The 23,804-nt window shown below is 27.8% G+C and overlaps 1 protein-coding gene across 5 annotated transcripts in view; it reads right to left on the bottom strand.

Moving 5' to 3' along the window:
- Nucleotides 1–4,336: 4,336 nt before the first annotated feature.
- Nucleotides 4,337–23,804, bottom strand: part of LOC118067098 (growth factor receptor-bound protein 14-like) — a 395,959-nt gene continuing 376,491 nt past the window's right edge. For all 5 annotated transcript variants that reach the window (XM_035083655.1, XM_035083656.1, XM_035083657.1 and 2 more), the window contains 3 exons: nucleotides 9,449–9,705; nucleotides 7,171–7,264; nucleotides 4,337–6,759 (listed from right to left, as the gene is read on the bottom strand). In XM_035083655.1, coding sequence (XP_034939546.1) covers nucleotides 6,499–6,759; nucleotides 7,171–7,264; nucleotides 9,449–9,705 — 612 coding nt within the window. In that variant the 3' untranslated portion in view covers nucleotides 4,337–6,498. The remainder of the gene's footprint in view (nucleotides 6,760–7,170; nucleotides 7,265–9,448; nucleotides 9,706–23,804) is intronic.

The following is a 23,804-nucleotide window of genomic DNA, read 5'->3' as shown; positions in this document are numbered from 1 at the left end:
TATCGATAATTCTGAATGTTTAAAATTCTTAAAAGATACTTTGGAATTTAATTAAAGCTAGAAACAAAAAAAAACATGATGTAAAAACTTTTATCGTTTTTTTCGGAAAATCAATTTATTATTTACTTAAAGTTAACTTTTCAAAAAAATAATGTTGTATTTATATAGAATTCAGTTGGGAAATATGAGAGAATAATTTATTGAAATAAATTGAATGACGGTATACATATATATTTATTTATTGCGTATTAAAGGTTCATACAAAGATATAACAATAATCTTTACATATTGCGGCGCTACAGGTGCTCACGTTTATGGTGGATTACAGTTTTTATTTCTTTTCATGAAGGAAAACAAAGGATAACTGCTTTTGTCGGGGATATGTCGCAAAGTTTCGCCCTGTTCCGGCACCAACGCCAGGTGATTCGAAAATTGTGGCTTTAACCCGCATCTTAACTGCAGTTTTTTAAAAATTTTATTATTATTCTTATCTGTATTTTTTTTTCATTTATTAATGTAATACTTCATTCATAAAGGTTTCTCTTGAACTTATCTTCATGTTATATGTATATTTATATACACATGTACGTATATACATACATAAAACTATTCTATGTATATACATATATCTATATATACACAAAATTGTTTAGTAAGTATGAGACGAGCTTTTTTGTGTACACGCAGTCAGTCGTCAGAGAAACAAAAAACTTTTTGACGATCATTCAATATATTTGTTAGTTAGTTTTTTTTTTTAAACAAATGATTTTTTTAAAAAGATGTCTATATGCTATTGAAATATAATGACCGTCAATAGTGCGTTTTCTAGACGCGCAAACAGTGTGTTGTAAATGTACAATTTATTTGGTAGTCGTTTTGTAATTTATCTTAGTTAACTTTACATGTTTTTTTTATGACTATTTATATGTAATAATAAACACCGAGTTTTACAAAGAACATAATTAAATAACCAACTCGCTGCTTATTATCGTGAAGAAACAAAATTATTTTATTAAAAACAATAATCGCTAATAATGCAACATCAAGTAAGTTTGTGCGTTGATTTCAAATTTTTTTTTTTATATTTTTGTTTGGCAAAATAATTGCCAGTACTTAAAACTTAATTATTTATAAACACCCTGTATTGATTTTTTTTTTGTATTTTATTTGATTTGTTTTAAGAATAGCCTACTAAGCACGCATAAAAAAGAAAGGACGATGAGGTTTGAAATAATGAAGGAGAAAGTTGATAGAATTTTACTTGTAAGAAATAATTAACGTGTACCTCATGCCGCAATTAGGATGCAATTGATGATGCTAATATTAATACTGATGTATTTTCTATAATTAAAGTATTAAAAGTACAACTAAATTCGATACGCATACTCGTTAACGTTCAGTCTTGAGTAATGCGAAATTTTTTTTTTAATTATTACCAATTATTTTATTCTGTTATTAGTTATAATTTTTGTGTTTTTATTATTACAATTATTAGTTAGTTTGTGTTTTGAATAAAAAATGAATAAAAATAATCATCGCGCTACATGGAAAACGTAAGGTTTGGTATGCTGAGAAAAAATTACTTTTAATGAAGAGAAATCTTACAACAAGAAATTCATTTAGTATTTTGTTTCAAACATTTTTAATAAAAAATATTATTCTCAATACATTAATCTACATTCTTGGTAATAAATTATCAACAAAATAATATTTTACACTATTTAAAAAAAACAATTTTAATTAGTTACATTTAAAGAAATTTTATAGCAATTAATAAATACGTCTTAACTATCTACCATAAAATAAGAGGTGTTTAGTAAACGAAAATAGTGCCGAATATGTCAACAAAAGATATTTAAAAATTTTTTTCTTAAAGTTTAAAAAAAATTACCAAATCATCATTATACAAATACAAAAAATATTTTGAATGTTTAGAAATCAAATGAATTTCATTCAAGCAAGAATATTTTCTTATCATAGAGAGAACATCTTTCATGAAAAATAATTTTTTCTCTTTTTTAAATAATAGCAATGATGAAAGAGTCAATAGAAGTATATTAAATATAAAATAGAGATATGAAAAATTTTCTTTTGTCTGATTTTAGCTACAAGTTGAAATGGCATTGCAGATGAGTAATGATAAGTACAATACGTGATTTGGCAAAAAATAACATATATTAACATCGACTATTGTTCAATGTTAAAGAAGTCAACATACTGGCCGGCACTAGAACGGAAGCGAAAAAAAGTTCGTTGGGGCATTTATTGCCACCGTTCACGAACCGTATCTACTCTTTATCACACGTCTTTTTGCTTAATTCATCATGCTTTGCACGTATGAACCGATATTAATCACGTCAAGCGCAGAGATATCCGCGTCTTATTCATGAAGCGTGAGTGCCATTACCTATTTATCGCAGTTTTGCCTATAATTAATTAATGAAGTATTCGCATGAGACGGAAAAATTTTCTTAATTATACCAGACGATTTCTTTCTTATCGTCCAATTCTCATTAAAATCTGCATGAATTTTTTAATATCGCTGCAAAAACGTAGCTCCTTTACGAATACTCCATTCCAACATTTAATTTGTTTTAATTTTACAATCATTTTAAGACATTACAACTTTATTGAGATGTTACTGCGAGAAATAAGTTTTTTAATCATCTTTATCAATGTCTGTCAATTTTATATAATACATAAAGTAGTATGTTTTGTCGAATGATTTTTTTAACAAGTCTTTTGTAATGACTAGAGGAGAACACTACGTACATATTAGTCATTACTTTGAAACTTACAAATTTTTACAATGTGTTTAAAAATAATATAATGATAATCGGACCTTATTAGTTGAGGTTCCTTTTACAGTTTACAATGTAGAGTTAAATATATATAAACGTAACAAAATTTTATCCAAAATTTTATATTAGATAGATATACGATTTATTTTTGATGATGATCAGACAGACGTTGAGACAAACACGGCACTTAATTCAGTCTTATACGGACCTCTGCGTTTGCCGTTTAATTCGGTGTTAGGATTAATACAAAATATATACTATAATTTACTTCATTAATGATCAAGACAATATTATTAGTATTACTTAAGCGATTCTTTATTAATAACAAACGCCTTTTTGATAAAAGAAATTTTTTTCAATCATTTAATGAAAAATTTTCTTTTTAATCAAACATCCTTAACTCACACAATGATTAAAAAATCTAAATTGAGCGACCGCCATTCAAAATGGATAATTTATCAATGTATTTGTTTAAGGATGATTTAAATTATTAATATTAATGAACCCGTAAAAACTGGCCTAAATAGACATATTTACACGAAAGGCCAAATATTTTTTATATTAATGAAGAATAACTTTTCCAAATTTTTTTAATAAAAAAATATATATATTTTTAATTTTATAAACATATTTAATACAGAATTATAATTTAAAAAATGAAAAAAAGCGTTTGTTGATGTTAAAGACCGTTATAAATATTATTTTTAAATTTATTTATATTCATTCGCAAAAGATTCAATTACTTTAACGATTTTTGTCCCTAGAAAAAGCACTAATTCTAATATTAATACCGAGTGTTGTTATTTACTCTCTTGTCTTCAAAAAGATTGAAGATCTTGACAAAGTGTATAGTACAATTTTTTGTTGTTCACCAATTTAACTTTCACATTTTAATTATTACTATTTTTCGTTTTTAATATTGAAAAGTTATAATTTTTGTTTTATTTTTATATTGAGAAAATACGCACGGGATTTTTCACGTACGTAGATAAAGAGGAAATAAATAATCAATGAAAAAATATATTATTAAAAAGTAGGTATCGATAGAATCAGTGGTTCTCAGCGAGTTATAATAATACATTGTGTAAAAGTTTTTTTTTTGTTGATTTTAACGATTTATATCTCACTTACGAATTTATTTACATCCATACGTACACACACCCATTCATAAATCATCATCACCTCGACTCGTACTTCATAACTCTTTCCACGGTATTAATAATTCAATAATAATTATTGTTATTAATTATTAATCATCATTAATTAATATTATTATTATTGTTATTATTTTATAATTATTGTTGTTTTTATTCAGCTATAATTTTAGTTATTATTGTTATTGTTTTACTGAATTAATTCCCTCGATGACTTTAAAAAATAGGAAGCCAAAACTAATTTAATTTACATCTTTCATTGTCATAATTTTCATATTAATTTCGATTGGTCATGACACGTCGAAATCCACAAATTTATAATTTCGAATAATTCTATCTAAATAATGATTTTTACATTATGTTCATTGAATTTTCATTTAGTTTTTTTTTTAAATAAATTTTTTTCCAAACTTATTATCAAATTTTTTCTCACTCTTATTTATCTCTCTTGCAATTGCGTTCTTTTACTAGCATTTTACTCTTTTCCATTTTCATTTTTTTCAGTTTATTCTATTTATATATATAATATTTCAGTATTTTTTTTTAATTTCCATTCATCTTAACTTATTTAAATTCATTCATACTTAAAATTTTCCTCCCCCTTGCTGCTGTATATTAACTATTAACAGATCAAACGCGCGTCCAGAACGTCTGCAACATATGAGATCATTAATATCTGAACAAGTCACACTAATTAGTAACTTATTTTTTAATTTCTATTCGCCATCGATAATACGAGGGTTTTATGCTTTTCATTTTTAAATTATTATATTTTTTTTTTACTATTTTTAATTACTAATTTTTATTACATCCAAAAACTTTCGCACATTAATATAATATTTCCCTCAGTCCATTTTATCTTACAATTGAGTTTAGAATGCAAATTATTTTTAACACTCCTGCGAGATCGGGCCGTATTACTTGGCGCAGTAATCTCCTCAAACAGACCAGAATAATCGAACTACTTTTTTGGTTCATGTTTTTTCACAATTATTTATGTATCATAATTGTTTCTTTTTCATTAAGCTCGCCCCATATAGCTCAGATGGACGTTGGGCTTTGTGGCACACCCCGTAATAAATTAAACAAAAAACATTGAAAATAACTCATTTCTAGACTTCTACATCCCAAAGAATGTTGACTTAAACAAATTTCAAAGCCTTGAAGAACTTAATTGCTAAAGAAAAATAACGTTAATGTTAGGAAAATTTTTTATAATAAAATTTGATAAAATTAATAAATAAATACTTTCTAAAGAATATTAACTCAATAGTTAACCTTTTATATGAATTAATAAATATTTATAAAAAATGTTTATACAATTTTTCTTTAACATTTAAGGCTTCTCGGTTGTTACAAAAAAAGTATGAGTCAAGAGTAAAGCACTTTATACTCCAAAAATAACTCGAAGAAAAATGGAAAAATATGCAAAATGTGCTTTGTTGTTTTTCAGATTAATTTTAACTTTTGCCAAAAAGTTAAAAAGTCTGAGATTCTCTCGAGTTAACAATAATTATTATATATTAATTCAATAATAGATGATTTTATGATCCACGCAGTATTGGCGCATTGGTCAGTCACGTAGATTTGTTTTTCAGAGAAAAAAAAAGAAATACAATCATACGCTTATAATCTATTTTTACTCTTTCAGATGCATTCTCACGAATTTCCCTCGCGAATGTCGAGGATTAAATAGTTGCATAAACAACATGTAGAAAATAGAAAAAGACAGTTTTTTTTTTTTTGTTTTCACCTACATACAAATTTTTTTTTTTTTTGGAATTTTTCGAAATTTGCTTTCATTCACTAATTGAAATTCCATCAACAGTTTTATATTCAAAAAACGGCGCAAATCTCGCTTATTATTTAAAATAGCATACATAACGCCTTCTTGAAGCAGTTCTAGAAATCACATTGATTGCCTCCATATCAGAGTTGTGGCGAGATAAAGAATTATTTATACAATTGAATATTCGCCACTCAAAGTAGCCTACAAGTCTCTGAATTAAAGACAAGCCTCTCAAGTTTTCATTAAAAAAATTTTGTTTTTCAAATGCCTCAGAACATTTTCATTGGTCAGTTTTCTTTTTTTTAAATTCAATACTTTGACACTATCCACGACGATGTGACAATGAAGATATTTTTCTATGTTATTTGATATCCCTATTGTCCCTAAATACTTAATTTTTTTGTTTCAAGTTTTTAAAAAATTTTTTTATCATTATCAATGGCACGGTGGGATTTCTTTCGTTATTATTGATGATTCAAGTGGAATAAATTTTCCATCTACTACATATCAGTGTAGTTTACTTATCATTGAAATGATAACTAAAAAAGTAGGTTAACTAGAGGAATTAAGAGTCCCATTCGTCGGAATTGCCTCGAAAAAGAGTCCAGCAGCCCGATGGAGTCGAACGGATGTCATTATGATTGATAGTTACGTCGTCTTCGTCTTCGCTGTCGATGATAATTATTTCATTGATGTTTGGAGAATGCTTAGAGACGAATGCGTTGACCCCAGCGAACGGCTGGAATCCCTAGGTTCAACTGCGTGATGTTTTGGGATCGATGTCATTCTTTCGTGGACTTCGAGATTGTTTTATAGACGATGGTGATGAGACAGAAGTTGAGGCACTACTACTTTTCGATGATACTGGTGATTTGTTGTCCACGTAAAGAGTCAGTCTTGTTGGCAGTGAACCTGCATTCAATTTGTAAAATTCTACCAATTGGACAAGGTCGAAGAATTTTGTTGCGCCATTGTCTAAAGTATATATATTGCCATTTCCTTTTTCATCACGTGTCTAAAAGTACACAAATAATTCATTGTTTAATTATCATTTTTCTTTGGTAGTTGAGCAACAATTTATATCAGATACTTTAAACCATCATTTATTTAAATAAGTCTCAATTGATAGATTCAACTTTTAATTTTTAAATTATTATTTATTGAAAATAGCAAAGCTGTTTCATCGACTGTTATCATTCTAATCATGACCCATAACTGAATCATCATCGACAAGGCAATTAATGCTGGTCCAGTTGTGGAATATGATTGGGATGATAATACTGGACCAAGAGTATTCTATGTAAGTAGATGGATCAAATTGGCTTCATTTTTTATCCAACTATAATTCAACTTTAATATTAACAAAAGCTTATTGTAAAATTTGATGGTTTAGAATCGTAAAAGAAATGAATGAATAAAAACTTACCCGCTGTATTTGAGCATGAAAAATTTTTTCGCTGTACTTATAAGTCAGGACAAAAGCTCCTGGATAACTTCTGCTTTCTCTTACAAGGAATACACTAAAAAATAAAAAAAAATGGTTATCCAACTTCAATTATAATTAGAGTTTTAATAGAAAGTAGAATAAAGAGATAAATATGAATATTTAATTTTTGTTACAAGTTATAAAATCAATAAAGTGTAGTGAATAAAATACGATTCACTAGGAATTATTATTATTATTATAATTAGGTTGAATATAAAAGTGGGCGAAAGTAATAATATAATGACTATGAAAAACGTGACGCCAAGATTGCTCGTAAAATTGATTGCTTTGCAGCTGTACGAACATAAAATCACGAAGTCTTCACTTAGTAACTTTTTTAAAAAAAATTTTTTTCTACTCGCAGTCCGCAATTAGTTAGGCGACTTCTCAAGCGGAAGAAGTGAGAATATAAATGGGACATGGAGACTTTGCTCTAAGAAATACATAAATTGTACCGCGATGTCCAAGAAAAGAAGACGGCTTTTAAGGTTGACCATATAAGCCAGTAGGAAATGAAAAAGTAAATGACATAGATTTGCAGATGGTACTATTTTATCACACACAAAAACGTTGAAAAATGTTTTAAGTTTTGTGAAGAGAAATCATACAAGAAAAAATAACGATCAGTATGTAGCGATTACATCAATTTATATTATTGATAAATTGACCAGAACATAACGCAAAATATAAAAAGTTCAAACCAAAGTATCTAATAGTTCTTGGCTGCGATAAAAATATTTCATTTTTTTCTTTAACCCTAGAGCTTTGCTAAAATTTATTTCTTTTGAGATAAATCATTTCTTTTATGTTCTAGAAGATCAAAAATAATCATTACTGATTAATCGATTTCTTTAAAGAGCATTATTGACGGTAAGATGAAAAAGTTTTGATTAGATCTTGATAAGAAGAAGTGATAAAAGTCATCTGAGATAACAGAAGAAGAATAAATCTTTGATAACTAGGCGATAGCTAGTAGATAAAAACAGCAGCAGATTTGCATGAGACAAATCATAGTCAAGTGGTATAAGTATAAAAGGATATTTTAGCAAAAAGAAAAAAAGAATAAAATCGCCATTTGGATCTCTATAATTTAGCAATAGCAATCATTCGAATTCTTTACTACGAGTTAAACACTGTAATTTTTTTTTAGCTATGGAAAACAACCCTAGAAATTTAATCGCCACTCTAAGATGCATGAAACATCGAGACCAATAGTTATACAACTGTAAAATTTAGGATTGTTGGACTGTCTATCGAAACTAATCATTGGTGTTCAAGTTTCTTTGTCATAAAAATTATTTAATAATCATTGACGACTAAAAACTTCTCTACAAGAAAGTATAACCATGAAATTGGTACTTTTATCTGAAATTATACCTATAGTTTGAAAGAAACCTTTTCTTTAAATGTAATTACATATTAGAGTTGTTGAAATTCAGTTGATGTCGATAAAAATTACCAATTTATTCCTTAACAAACAATAGAAATGAGTTGAAAGTTTTTAATATCAGTAAAGTAATTAAACGAAATTGTATTTTTACGATGAAAAATTCAGAACTGATCAGAAATAAAAATCAGATTTAGTTAAATTTAATTAAATTTGCCTCTAATGATGTATCAAATCTAATAAAAATCAATGTTATACTTATTCATGAGTAAATTTAATTCAAATAAACATACTAAGCTTTCTAAACTGTATAAATTAGTATATTGAATAATAATCAATATCAATAAGTTGTCTAAGTCAAACATTATATCATAAAAAAGTAGAAAAATTAATTGAATTCTTGCTAATTGATTTACCATCTATCATTTCAAACCTAAATTTTTAGTGAAGTATTTTAAAATAAGACATCTAAAGTGTTTTCAATGTCAATGCTATGAGTGATTTTCAGTGTCTTAAATTAAAATCAAATACCAGGAATTTTAAAGAATGATACTGTTCAAGTTCGGTCAAATCCGATCAAATTCCAGTCTCATACTACAGATCTGATTTAATTTAATCTGAACTTTTTTCTTGAATCACTAAAAAACGAACATTCTGATAAAATATTCAAAAAGTCAAGTCATGATGGTAACATTCACATTTAACAGCTACAATATTCTTCAGTTAAAATGTTAATAAAGTAATTGACAAGTAATATATGCATTAATTGACCTATTAAGATATGTATATATATATATATATAAACATTGATAATAAAAAAGGCATAATTACCCATTCATTTTGCGATATGCTTTCACGAGAATTGCTGCTTTTTCTCTATTAACTGCTTTGTGAAACCAAGGTTTGCTAGCATGTGCTCCGTCATCAATTTCAGGACATTTGGATCGTAACCTCGACAGCGGTGGTCTCCAAGTTTGCTTCCATAAAAGTCCTTCACTTTCCGCGATGGCTCGTGCTTCCATAGGGTCTTCAACTATTCGTCCAACACTTCCTGTAAAGTCCATCGCCACTCTTGATCGAAAGGATTCCTGAAAAGATAGAAAATAAGCTTTTTAAAGTCTCGAAGAGGATTTTCAGCATTGAAGAAAAAATGAAAATAGACGAAAGTAGCAGAGCCCTCACTTCCGGAGAGATCTCAATGGTTTTCTCGTAATCCCCAAAGTTTCTACTTCCGTAAGGACTAGGATCACCTTTTATGCTTCAGAAGTCTTATACCGATGCTCTAAATGTCTATGTACATATTCTTTAAGTGTATATATGTATAGATATAAAATGGACTGTACAGGTCGGAATCCCAGAGCTTTGCCCACCCACCATTTACTGTAGTTTCTCGATTAAAGCACGCATTGATACTTGTCTCTCGGATTTCGTGGTTGTCTCAGATAAGTCTAGAGTTTTAAGGCAAAAAGATTGATCTCAGCTATCTTGATTGTTGCCGTTTGAATTATGACTACAGTTTACAAAATGCCTCCAGGATTTAATGAAGAAAGTGTTAATTAATATCTTGATTGTGCTATTAATTATGTACTTTCGACTTCTGGATTAATTTATTGTTTCATTCCTACATGTCTAGACGTACTTTTGTAACAATTGAGATAATAATTGGATTATTATATACTTCATTCCAATCAGTAGTTTGTTTTGATGAACTATGTGCTATTCGACTTAACAATTGTTATAGTATCAACCATTTTGGCTACAGTTTGTGAATAAATATTTTGTATTAAATGAATTAAACAAACATTACATATTTCAATGAAACTTCATAAAATAGTCTGATCAAAAAAGCTTAGAAAATAAATACTATTTCTGTTTAGTCAAATAAAACGCTTCAAATTTACCCAAATATTTTGAAAAAAGTCGAATAAATACAAACATAGAAATTTTCTCAAAATATTGAGGTATAATTTTTATGAAAACACTGGTTTAGTTAGTAGCATTGAATACAAAATTCTGATCATTTATTTTTTACATTATACTATAAGTGTTAGAAGAGAAATAGCAATTTTAAATAAAGAAGTTTGGCTTAATATAAATATAAAATATTGATAAATGTCTATTTTAAATGACAATTGAAATAACGTAATCCTTTAAAGTAATTTTCAATTAAACCTAACAGCACTTGAATAGTGATAATCATAAATATTATTACTGACGTCCATAAAAATGAATACTTAGCTAATTTCCTAGATGTTTTATTGCAAAAAAAAATATTAATGAATATCTTGATGTATCGTTAGCTATGAAAATAAATTAAGATATCAATAAGATAGATTGCATGAGTGATTTCTCAATAATGAAGCCTCGCCTTTTCGCTGGCCGATTTCTCAATGAATTTTCTTTCTTTACTCACTTGGTATCCTGACTCTTATTCAATTGAAAAATTATAATTTATGTCTTGGCAAACCATCTTGAGGGTCTAGTATTTTTTTCTGTGTCATTGTGCCCACGCGAATACTAAGGAATCGGTGCTGAGGATATGTGTTAGTGAAGAATGTCTCGACTATAGATCATGTTGAAGTAGAATCAATTTAGTGATGAAATGATGACCTCGTCTATATTATTTTTCCTTTCTACCCGCCTCTATTCTTTGTTTCTTTTACTTACTTCATCTGGTAAAAGATAAAGCAAAAAATAAATAAATAAAAATAATGATAATGACAATAAAAAAAATATAGACGTAAAATATGCAAATAAAAATATCATGAGACTCTTAACAACATTCAAACGTCTGTTGTTTGAGTATGCTTGAGTTAACCTGTCGTTTTTTTTTACGCACAATGGGATAGTCGTGCTCTTTGATAATTGACGAGTGCGTAGGTGAACTTCAAGGCTGATTTACACTTGCGACCTATTCATGCAGTACCTTTCAATTGAAGGGTCAACAAACGATCATCTAGGAGAGTTACTTTATATCCCTGGAATCTCGTATACTTTATGTGCAATATTTTCTCGTGGTTCTCATGAGTGTATTCGACAACCAGTAGCGATTAAACCTTTCTCTAAACGTTTTAACAAGTAAAGTTATTGCGTTATGTTTTATATAAATGCTCGTTTGGTGCAGAAAGAGCGCGGGAATAAACCACGAGACATTTTGAGAGTGCATCAGTTGATAAGTGCAAAAAATAGTATTTATTGATGTATATATTCAATGAAAGTTTATTTCAATGTTTCATTTATGTGCCTTGGAAATCAAATAAGACTGTTTAGTTAAAATAAATGAGACTTTTAGCAAAATTGAATATTATATGTCTGTTGTAGTAATATATTTAATTTGAACATATTTTATGGATTTTTACTAAGCAGTTTCGTAATATTCACTATCACTTTGGTATGAAAAAAAATTTGGAAATAGTGCTAAATTATTGACTACTGCAATCATATTGCTTCTATGTTTGCACAGGGAAAATAGGTGTATAACGATTAACACAAGAAAATTAAGTGTAGAGAAATAGTGAAAAAAAAAATATTTAAGTACAGTTGAGAGTGAAAATTTGATGAATACACTTTTTTATTATTCTTAGAATAATTAATAATTGTTATTCAAATTTTTGAACAATGTTTTCCATTCACATTAATTAATTGACAAAAAATTACACCAGTGTTACATCTATTTTTCATAGATAAAAATGTTTTTTTTATACATTTTATATGTTTAGCATAAATGTAGCTTTCAATTAGAACAAAAACTCCAAAAAGTTTATTCGTTGATGAACTACAATCAATTGTTCGAAAAACAGTGGTACTTTTTATGTAAACAATTAAATATCTCGAGTACTATTAATTGTTGAGAGTTCAAACATGTAGTTTAAAATTTAGTCATCAAGATAAATTGATTAATATTAAAAATAAATTTCAAAATTTTGCTCTTTTCTAAAGTGTATTGACTTGACTATTACAGGATATTATCTGTTGTAAAGATTCGAATAAATTAAAAATAATATTCTAAAATAATCAATAAAATTTCACTTTGATTATTTTTAATAGAATGAAAATCAATAAAGAAACCACTCTGTTTATAAACAGTAAGAAAAGCTTTACCTTAATCGTAAACGCCACATTGATTTTGAACTTCATGAATTTATCTTGCCCCTCGAATATTCTGCTTCCCTATGACATTTATCCTAATGACCTTGACATTGCGTGCAACCCTCGTGTACTACCGAAATTTCTCGTTTGTGTCTCCCTAAAGTCACTTTCTAATATCAATGAAAGGACGAAAAACTTGAATATCAAAGGGGTTGTCCATCACACGGAACCTTGCTAGTTTAGCATCTTTCTGAGTGCTATTCAAGCACACCAAACGCGCAAGTTGTCACCTTTTATCACTCTATCGTCATTCATTTTTGCTCCCCCAATTTACAAGTCTTTTATTCCCACACTCTAGTGGATTCTTTCCCCAACAATCAACGTGATCGACCGAGACTTGTCTGCTTGGTAGATAAGGTGTGGTTAGTTCTTGCGAGAATTCTGTGACGTAGATAAACACAGGCTCGACGGACACTGACCTATACCGCTATCGACCGAGATAGTCTACATTGTAGACTCTACAAGATAACTATAAAAAGCCATTTTTTATTTTATGCTTTTACAGACTTTATGAGCTCTTACATTTATGATCTATGAGTCGTCTAGATGTTCATAGTAATGGCTGACATTGAAACTTAATAATAAGATTTATATGGGGTTAAAGGATAAAATATATTCGACGTTAGAATATACACTGAATGAGTAGTAGTCATGCATAATATTTTTCATGATCAACAAGAAAATATAACATTTTCCATATGTTATTTTATGAAGATTAATTTTAAAACTGATGTGAAATTGATTTCATGTTTTGTTGTAAATTAAGCCAACAGAAAACTAAAAATTACCTCATAAAAGGGAATCCAATTAACTCTACCACGTTCAGACAAAAAAAAACTGTTTTTTTTAAATACATATTAAATATTTATTATCAATGAAATAATGAATACTTACTGACTAACAGATTCAAACAATTATATTTACTGATCTCTTTATTTCGTACAATAGTATGATAATGATTGATAGTTAATGAATATTTACTAGATTTAGTTTTTTAATTCCAGATAATATGCAGGGTAAATCCGGATTATGCATAAAAATTTTACACACGAAAACTAGAACAAATTTAAACGTGTACAAAATACGCACAGACTTATTGACTTACCTGATAGTAGAATCAATCTTGTTTTTCCTTCATTGATGCAATCAATAATAATAAAAATAATTATACTAGGTTCATGAGCAAACCTTTATTCTTCTGCGAGTACAAAAATGTTTATATGTTTGTAAGTATCACCTTACTTTGTAATATATCTAGTTTTTATTACATTGCTTATTGAAATTATTACGTAATTTTTTTATTCACGTCAATGTCAAGCTATGTAACAAATACATATAAATATTTAATCAAAAATCATATTAAAAAGGTGATTTATTTTCGGATTGAATTGAATTAATAAATTTTTATTCATACTACGTCAATATAATAAAGTATATATATTTACATATATTCAAACACATCTATATACATTTAAATTTATTTTCATGTGGATGATCAACCGTGAGATGCAATAAATCACGAGAAAATATTACTCATATAAAGTAGGGTCAAATTCATACTGAAGCGATACAATTTTAACATTGAAGTTGTAATAAATTCTTCATAAAAAAAAATATTTCTTTCTTTATTTCCATTGTATTTCTCGAAAATAATGAATTGTGAGAGAATTTTTAATCAAAACTTCTTTCTGCATATTATGCAGAATTATGCATTTATTTTATAATATTATTAATACTTTATCATAATCATATTAAATAATATAATTTCTTCAATTAATTGCATTAGTCTTAATTTAACTACAACTGTGTGTCTACTTCGTCAAATTTTTATTCAATTTGTTTGATCAAAGTTTATGGCTGATAAGTTGATGACGTATCACTAAGTGGCCTTTGACCTTAAAAATTATTCTCTCAAGAACAAAATGCATTAGATACTAAGTCAACTTATATACACACCTAGAAACAGATATCAAGATCGCTCGGGGTTAAATGTGATAATTGCCTCAAGGAAGTCAGACGAATTTTCTGATAATCAAGTTCTATTATATCAATATTACTAACTACCATCTCGAATATCATACTAAATTTATACAATTAAATCTGTAGCTTAGAAGTTTCGAAATAATTCAATTAATTCAGTGTTAAATCAATTTTCAATTAATGATTACTTTTTGATCGATTAAAAAAATAACCTAACTCTATAGTCAAAGGAGACCACATTCTGTATGCAAAGTATGCCATCTACTTACTTTTAACTTTCTTATGATGATAAGAAGTTTTCTAGAACAGTTATAAAGCAGTAATTTTTATTATAAGGAAGCAACAAAATCACTTCGGGTGGATCCAAAGTCACAATTTATATTTAATTTAACAGCTCGTAAATCTAATAATTTTATGGACGTCTGACGTTTACGGATATAAGGATTCCTTTGAGAAAACTTCGCTGAATGCTTTGTAATTTAGCTAGCGGTTAAAATTACAACATTGTCAGAAAGGATATTATTCACATGTTATAAATGTGACAGACACAGCAACGTTTAGATGTGGTGAGTGGAAATAAACTTGAAAAAGGTCTAACATAGGTTAAAGAAATTTATAGAAATATCTAATTTTATTTTTGTTAAGAGAAAAGATCAAATACCTGATCACTATTCTTTGGAGTAGTTAGAAAATAAGTCTAAATAAATTATTATAAAATTATTTTTCAACACTTTTTTACACTCTGTTTTTAATTGTAGGAAATGCTTTTTTTTTTTTTTAATTTTATCATTAATTAAATTAAGTAGAAACTATAGTGAGTTTATGTTACACTATATCAAATATAATTATTTATATATTAATTCAAATTCAGGTATTTAATCATAAGATAGAAATGAAATTAAAAATATTTATAAACAACTTGCAATGAAAGATTTTATTTATTATAATATAACAAATATTTATAAAATTAATATTGATCAGCTTCTAGACCCTGGTCAAGCATAGGTTCTCTGACCTTATTTATGTGTAATATATTTTTATCATGAATCAACAAATATTTGGTAGTATGATTAGAATTGATGCTATTAATTCTACTCTTTGTCAATAGATTGGTGACATTTTCTAAAAATCAATAAAGTCACTGATTTGCCGTGGCTTTTGCTGATTTATTCCCTAAGAGTTTATTAATTACTACTCTCTATACAGGAATGACCAATATGGTCATAATCAAATCACGATTGGTTCAGCATTAACCATTAAATGGTATTATCATCAAGTCATGGGCCCAGTTTGGTTCTGCTCAAGTTAGGATATCACTGATTCAAACAGTGATAATTTTATGAGTTTAAATTAGTTAACTTTCAATAATTTACAATAAATATCATTGATCTACTTTTAGAGACTAGCATTATTAGTTTTGCTTGGAAATTTGATGATTTATTTTGGGAAAGTTTAAATATTAAATTAAAAAAAAAAATGTAATTTAATATATTTTAGATGAACTAATCCAAAGATTATTGTTACCTCCAAAGATTTTCTAAATACTATAATTTGGTGCTGTAAAAAAACCATAAAAAAGATTACAGCACTTTATGAATTAATGTATTAACCCACATTCAGCATTATGGTGGTTTGCCAAGATTCCTACATTCACCGTATACCAACCCATGGAATAATTTCGCAAAAATTATTCACGTAAAAAATAAATTACCCATGAAAAGACCGATTTTTTTTTCTATTTCAAAGATTAAAAGAAGGAAAAAGTGAAACGAAATAACATCAATTTATCAGCGATAAAGTAATCGAAGAAGTAATAAATTTAGTTGAGGAAATGAAAATGGTAATTCTGGTACTAATAGTAGATGGAATAGTCTCAGAACCGTCTTACGAGAAAAAGGCAAGCGGAATTGCGACCACAAGGGGGTGGATAAGCTACTTCGAAAAATAAGAGCAGAAGAGGAAGTGGTTTGGGCCGGATTTATTGTTCAAGAACCAATGCGAATTATTCTAGAGAGAAAGAGAGGTATAAAAGGTGAAATAGAAGAGGATAATACGAGAGCTACAGTACTTGGAAGTTGGAGAGGCGGATCTCTCCTGTTCAGTGAGATATGCAGCCTCAGAACTTTGGTTGGGCATTAATTCTAGACAAATTACCGTTGTCCGATGTAGACTTGATGAAATTTATAAGCACTTGGAAAATTTTTCATCTACAGAATTATTGAATAAAAAAAAACTTTTAAGTTTACTTTTCCCATGCTTTTTTTTTATTGATTTAGATATAAAAAATCATTTTTTTGTTTTGTTTATTGTTGCAAATATTTCGTTTTCAATAAAACTGAAAGATAGTTTTATTTATTTATTTTATTCCATTGTTAATATTTTTATTATGACGATAACATATTTTTTATGAACGTAGAAAGTATAATAAAGAACATTATTTTAACGACCTATACTAACAAACATCTGGGAAGCTGAAACAAGCAGAGTGCGTATTGCATAGAGGGATAAAAGTACTAAGATTCTACAACGAGACAACATCAAGCGAATAATGGATTTTCCCCAGGTTAACGTATACGTTAGACCAAGGTAATTGCCTCAGAAATAGCTTAGTAAGTTTTTATTTTTTATATATACCGATTGCAAAAAGAGGTTAATACTGCAAATAAAATCTAATTGTACTTAAAAAAAACTGTTCGAAATTTCAACCAACGCACTTACCGGTGATATCCAACTTAAAAGAGCCATTCAGACACTGACAGTGAGAAATGAAATTTCATTTACCAGACTAAATTCTTTTTCATCTTATTTGATAACATTATACTTAATATTCTGTCCTTGATTTTGCATAATAATTGAACAATAAAAGAATGATTATGATAACTAATAATGACATGGACCTAGCAGTAAGTTCAATTAATTTAACAAAAGTTTACTGCAAAAATTTTTGACGAAAATTCACCTTACTTTGGCAGAAAAGCATAAAAAGTTTATTTATAATCCACCACTATATCAGTCCAAGTAAACTATAGCTCAACGTTGGTGATAAAAATTATTCAAATTTCGAATAATTTTCATTACACTCTTTGACACTTTAGGTTTACTCATTAAAGTACTTTTTATTTATTAATCTTTGCAGTGAACTTGTATTAAATTAATTGAACTTTTTTTTAATGCTAGGTCTATGTCATTATTAGTTATCATAACCATTCTTTTATTGTTCAATTATTATGCAACATAGTAAAATTATGAATGTCCCTGCTTGGTAGGATCAACAGTTGACCTATTTCTGATCCAGCATCTGATCAAGATTGATTCCATTAAGCTAATGTTGGATAAAGAATAAGCCATCTCCATTCTTATCAAGTTTCACTCATTTGGGGTAAGTTTTTAGAGAAATTTGACGCTCATTTTACTTTGTATTCCAACTCTATCAAATCACATAATCAAAAGACATGCAAATTTGAAACGTTCATTATGTAGCCAGACGAGCTAACTTAAAGATAGACATCGTTGTTAGTCGTCTTTTGTAAAAGAAAATAGCTAGAAGATGGGAAAAATGAAATAGTAATTTTTACCATAATTTTAATTATTCTCGTGTATTAAATAAAAATGTATGAATATGTAACATGTTTGTTGAAAAATTGATATCGTTATTATAGAAAATGGAATCAATAATACACATGCATGTATATGAAAAAAAAATGTTTATAGAATAATTTATAGAATGCAAAATATAGAACATATTGATTCGCCTTGACCGTCGGGAAAACCATCAGAAATAAAAATCCATCTGCAAGTACATTGGAATTGAATGAAAGTATGATAGCATACAGCTTATAAATACAAATAATTAAAAGATTCAAAGAAATTAATTACAATAAAAGTGAATATGCGCGGTCATTCTGAATATTAGATTGCGGAAGTAGCATTCAGGTGACGTGTTCGTGTAAAAAAAAATCACCTAGACAAATTAAATACATTTTCATGAGCTTTCATTGTTATAATGACTTGATTGACTCATGCTAGACAACTCTAAATGTTTCATAAATGATGTAAATATTTAAATACTGTTGAATTACTAAGACTAAGCATTGCAAGCTAATAGAAGCATTCAATTAGTGTTCTCTTAGTTTAAGTTTTCATCTTAGTAGCCAAGTTTCTGTATACTTTGTAATTGTGTGAAATTGTCGACTATTCTTGAAAACAGTTTGCCACTGTCATTTAAATGTTGCACGTACGCTAATTTATAATCTACAATTTATTGTGCACATTTGGACTACAGTATATCATTAACACTTTTTTACCCAATTCTGCAAAAATTATTTTTATTTTATTAGGCAGAAATGATATTATATTTCAACGTAAATATAATTATGGAATTATTAGTCACCTTTGTTATATTTTTAACTATAAAACATTGGTTAGCATTACTAAATATTCAATAATAATTTAACAACGTATTTTGTAACACTGTAAAGCTGTCAGTTGGTGACACCAAAGCCATCAGATTCATCATAAAATTTTTGCAAAAGTTACTAGCAATTTAAAATATTGTTTGAATTAAAATATAGTTATTAAAACAAATGTATTAATTAGGATCATAAAAGACATAAGAAATTTTTTGAATGATTCAAAATTGGAATCTTAACCTTACTCGACACTCAATGAACCAGCTAATGAGCTAAGAAGATTTAGTTTTTTAGCTTGTAACATTTTCAATTAGATCAATTTTTTTGTATTTATATAACTTTAGGTAAACAAATGAAAATGAATATGTATATAGTTTTTAGTAATAAATTAACCATCATAACATATAATTCAAGTCAGAGCAAGCATTTGGTTTTAATTTAGTTGATTGTTTACTTTTTAAAATTCAGAAAAAATTACTAGACAACGATGTATTATATCTTCCTGATAATCAAATAATGATGGCAATGGAAACATTTTTATTTCAACTCTACTGCTAATCATAGACTGGAAATACATTTAGATATAAGAGACATGAATGCTTTTGTGTGCAATGAGCTTACACGAGAAGAGAAAAAAAATTGAATGCAAATAAAAGCTCATCTCTTATGAAAATGAGCTGAGGCTAAACTGATAAATAATTTGTTTTAAAATAATAAATTCATTTACAGTGTTATTATTTTTATTTAACAAAAATATTTACTTATTGATAGTTGATAATGATTCATCAACTGAAAAATTAATAGATAATGATGGATGGTATACATGTTTATAACATGCTTACTTAAAAACTTCTTAGCTTATTTTAACAATAGCATTTTTGAATATTTATATATTCAAATTTATGATATACAAATATATTTTTAAATTGCACTGAGTATTTTTAACATTGGGATGTCTGATAAAATTCATTAATGAATCAAATTCTTACTCAGAGTTGAACAGCACGATTCAGAAAAAGGTATAGACTTTTTGAAGCACTGTAAATCAAATCTAAGAATAAGTAAGCTCTATTGTTGGATACATTCTCCAGGTTAATGCCAATTATTATGCAAATATGACGAATTGTTTGAAAAAGGAAAAGATTATCGATCTCTATTTTGCATTGGTTAAGTAAATGATTATGAATAAAGAAAGAATAAAAATCATAATAAAAATTAGCGTATAAATCAAGATTTTTATAAATCGAAATTTAGTTTCCACAAAAAATTTTTTCTCTCATCAAACGAGTTGGAGTCGGCAAGTTGCCAAATCAAGAAATACGAGATTCCACATTTCACAGCGGGTTTCAAGCACGCACCATCGAGAATTACGTAATTGCCATGAAAAAAGGATGACGTGGATCGAGCATGAATGTCAGGAAAGGACAAAAAGACCTTTGAATGAAAGGAGAACAAAAAGATACAAGATAAAATAGAGATAGAAAAAAGGTTGGCAACTCTTGTTGCCTGTTGCGAGGCGCTCGTCAGTTGTCACTGTATAAGTTAGACTTGCATACGATGCATCGTTTCGCAGTATTAATCAACGTCGGTGCGCAGGCGTGTTCATTTACAACCTCTTCGCTCCCCTTTTCTGGTCATTATGTCTCGACCTGTCTCGCCTTGCCTTCTATGTATTACTATAAACTATATAGCTTTCACATATGTACCACCATAAATCTATACACGACTTCAACCGACACAAATCGGTTTAATACATATTCTAATCGAAACTATACGAACAATCTTGACATCTAATGTGCATTGATAATTGGACCTGTGCCTATCTATCACGACTTTGATATCACACTTATGTATTCCTGACACATGACGTTATGCGTGACTCTACATATTTGCTTTTACACGCCAATACTTATTAGTGTACATCATAAAAAATACATTTTATTATTTCTTCATTCATTTGTTAAAACCCTGACTGCTTTAATATTGTATCATAAAGTGTCGTTGATCCTTTGAAATTATTACTGCAATAAATCCAACAGCATTTCTTGAATTATTGCATTTTAATAAAGTTTATATTTTTTTTTCATCAATATTTGAAAAGTTTTAAACGAAATACAAAAACATGTTCATTGGATTGCTTTGGGAGGATTTATGAAAGACAGAGTGTTTTATTTCAATGCAAGGATCCAGAAAATAAATGAAATTAATTTTTATGAGTTATACATAGTTAGGTTTTTCTTTTATTGGGAGAGTTGTATTGAGATTTTGTTGAATATCTTAATCAAAATATTAACTTTGACATCCAACTTCTGTTCAAGAGATCGAAAACTGTTCAAATCAGTCAAATAAATTGCGATTATATGCTAGTTGATGGATGTGATTTTTAGATATTAATCATCCTAGCAGGAAGCAAATTTGATCCAACATTAGACAAAAGATAGCTAGACTGGCTAAGTGTTGGGATAGGGATAGACTAGTTAAGTCTTGTTTTTCACCAGGGCAGTTCTTGTTTGTTTTTTATTGAAGAAACCGGAGATTAGCTTTTTAAGATTATTGTCCCATTCATTTGTATTTCTGCTGATATTTTAGATTGTATATACTAGTATGAAGCAACACCTGTTTATTGCTGACTTATTACTGAGCTAACCTAATCTTTCGTCCAATGTTGGAATAGTCTAGTTTACTATCAGGGTGATTATCTGAACAATACCTCAATTCTTGATATAAATTTAGAAATATCATTCAATTGAGTGGTTTTATAAGGAGTGTTATTTCATCTAATGAATAATTTTTTTCAAATAGTCTATTGTTCATTTCAATATGCTACCTGTAAATTTACTGTGATGAAAAAATAATATAAATTAATTAGAAAATAATAATAAGCAGAATTTACGATTAAATTCATTTGATGAATTGGAAATAATGCTTAAGATAGCAACATAGAATTTTATTTATGTTAACAAAATGAAAATGTCTTTCAAAATTCCAGCTGAACTTTCAATTTTTTTCTATAATTACAATAAATCGTTTCGTAATGTAATTTTCCAGAAAAATCAACTTCAGGTTCTCGTTTCCAGTTTACTGAATGTCAAATGAAAAACTTAGTTATTTTTTCTCTGTAATAAATAAACATTCCTAGACAATTAAATTAAAAACAAAAAATTTAATTGAAAATGATTTAGTCTAATAGCTTTTACTGAAAACAATTTTACTAGAAAAACTTAGCAATTATTGACAATATAAACATCATTAAAAACTATTGATGAAGTTGACTATTTTAACAGTTTTTAAATAGTCTATCAAGAAAAATGTAGATAATTGTTCACCATAAATGACAATTCAGGGTAATTTTGTTGAGAAGGTAACGTTACGTTGGTAATTCAATGTATTTTATAATGATACTGGCTTTTATGCATAAGGAGATATCAACTTGAATTTCGCTTGCTTTTCCTTATTGTATTTCTTCTTATTAAAATTTGTCTTGATGCTTTTAATTAATATGCTATTTGATTCATGTATTATATTTCATGCAAAAGTGTGTATATACATCGCAATGTCATGTGCAATGTAGAATAAAGAGGACAAGACAAACGTTTGTGAATTTGCACGCGTGAATGATAGTTATGACTCTTAGGGATCTCACTTGTGCTTATTGTAAGTCTATGTACCTTAAGTGCATGTATGCGTAGTCAAGGTATATGTAATTGTAGGTATAGCTACTATGTGTATATAAAGTACATATATAGCAGATAGGTACGTAGAGACTATTCGTAATCGTATTTCATAGCTCTGGAATATAATGTACCAAGCACACCGTGTGTGCACGTGCGCAGATGTTTCTAATGCATAAAGAGAGAAACTGCAGAGTATACAGGCTAATTTATGCTTCTCTCGAGTTCTTTCAATTGGAGGACAAAATTCGTCATGTAACATATGAAGAAAAAGAAAACTTTAACATGAAATCTTCTTTATGATTTCAATTTAAAAGAGTATATTATTTTTTTTTCTTTTATAAAAATAAATATTATAAAAGAAATTAAAAATTATATATATATATACATATAGTGGACTTGGCAAAATCATGTTTCACTACTTGGGAAATGTTTGGAAGTAAAAATTACCATTAAATTTAGAACAAACTCAAAGAGTTTTTAAATAGATAACAAAATAATGAGAATAATTGTAGATGAATAAAGTGTTCACTTTTTAAATGAAATTAGAAGTTTTATATTAAACAGTTTTATTTAAAATCGCAACTAGTAAAATTTTACAAATAAAGCTTCAAAATGCTCTATTAATAAATTATAAAAATAAGTTCTTGATGTTCATCTTGAGATATTCACTGATAGAAATTTTGACAAATATTTTAAAACTATTTCAACCATCATGAGGGAAGCTTACAAGCTACAATATAAAAAATTTTCTTACAATATGATATTGAAAAAGAATGACTAACATCGATAGAATATTTTCTGAATCAATTAAACAAATCATTGTAAACATTTATTTTGATATTTTCATTAATAAGAGTAAATTATTTTTCCTCAATATTATCAGTAAAATTTAAAAATCTGCGTAAATATAAATGAATTTCTCGTATTGTTGTAAATGTCATTCCTAACAATCCGTTGAAAAATTTTCTGAGCAAA

The sequence above is a fragment of the Chelonus insularis genome, unplaced genomic scaffold, assembly GCF_013357705.1.
Source record: "Chelonus insularis isolate UGA/USDA-ARS -01 unplaced genomic scaffold, ASM1335770v1 contig_35_pilon, whole genome shotgun sequence".
NCBI lineage: Eukaryota > Metazoa > Arthropoda > Insecta > Hymenoptera > Braconidae > Chelonus > Chelonus insularis.
The sequence above is the reverse complement of the archived record's forward strand: the minus strand, read 5'-3'. Positions and strand labels throughout refer to the sequence as shown.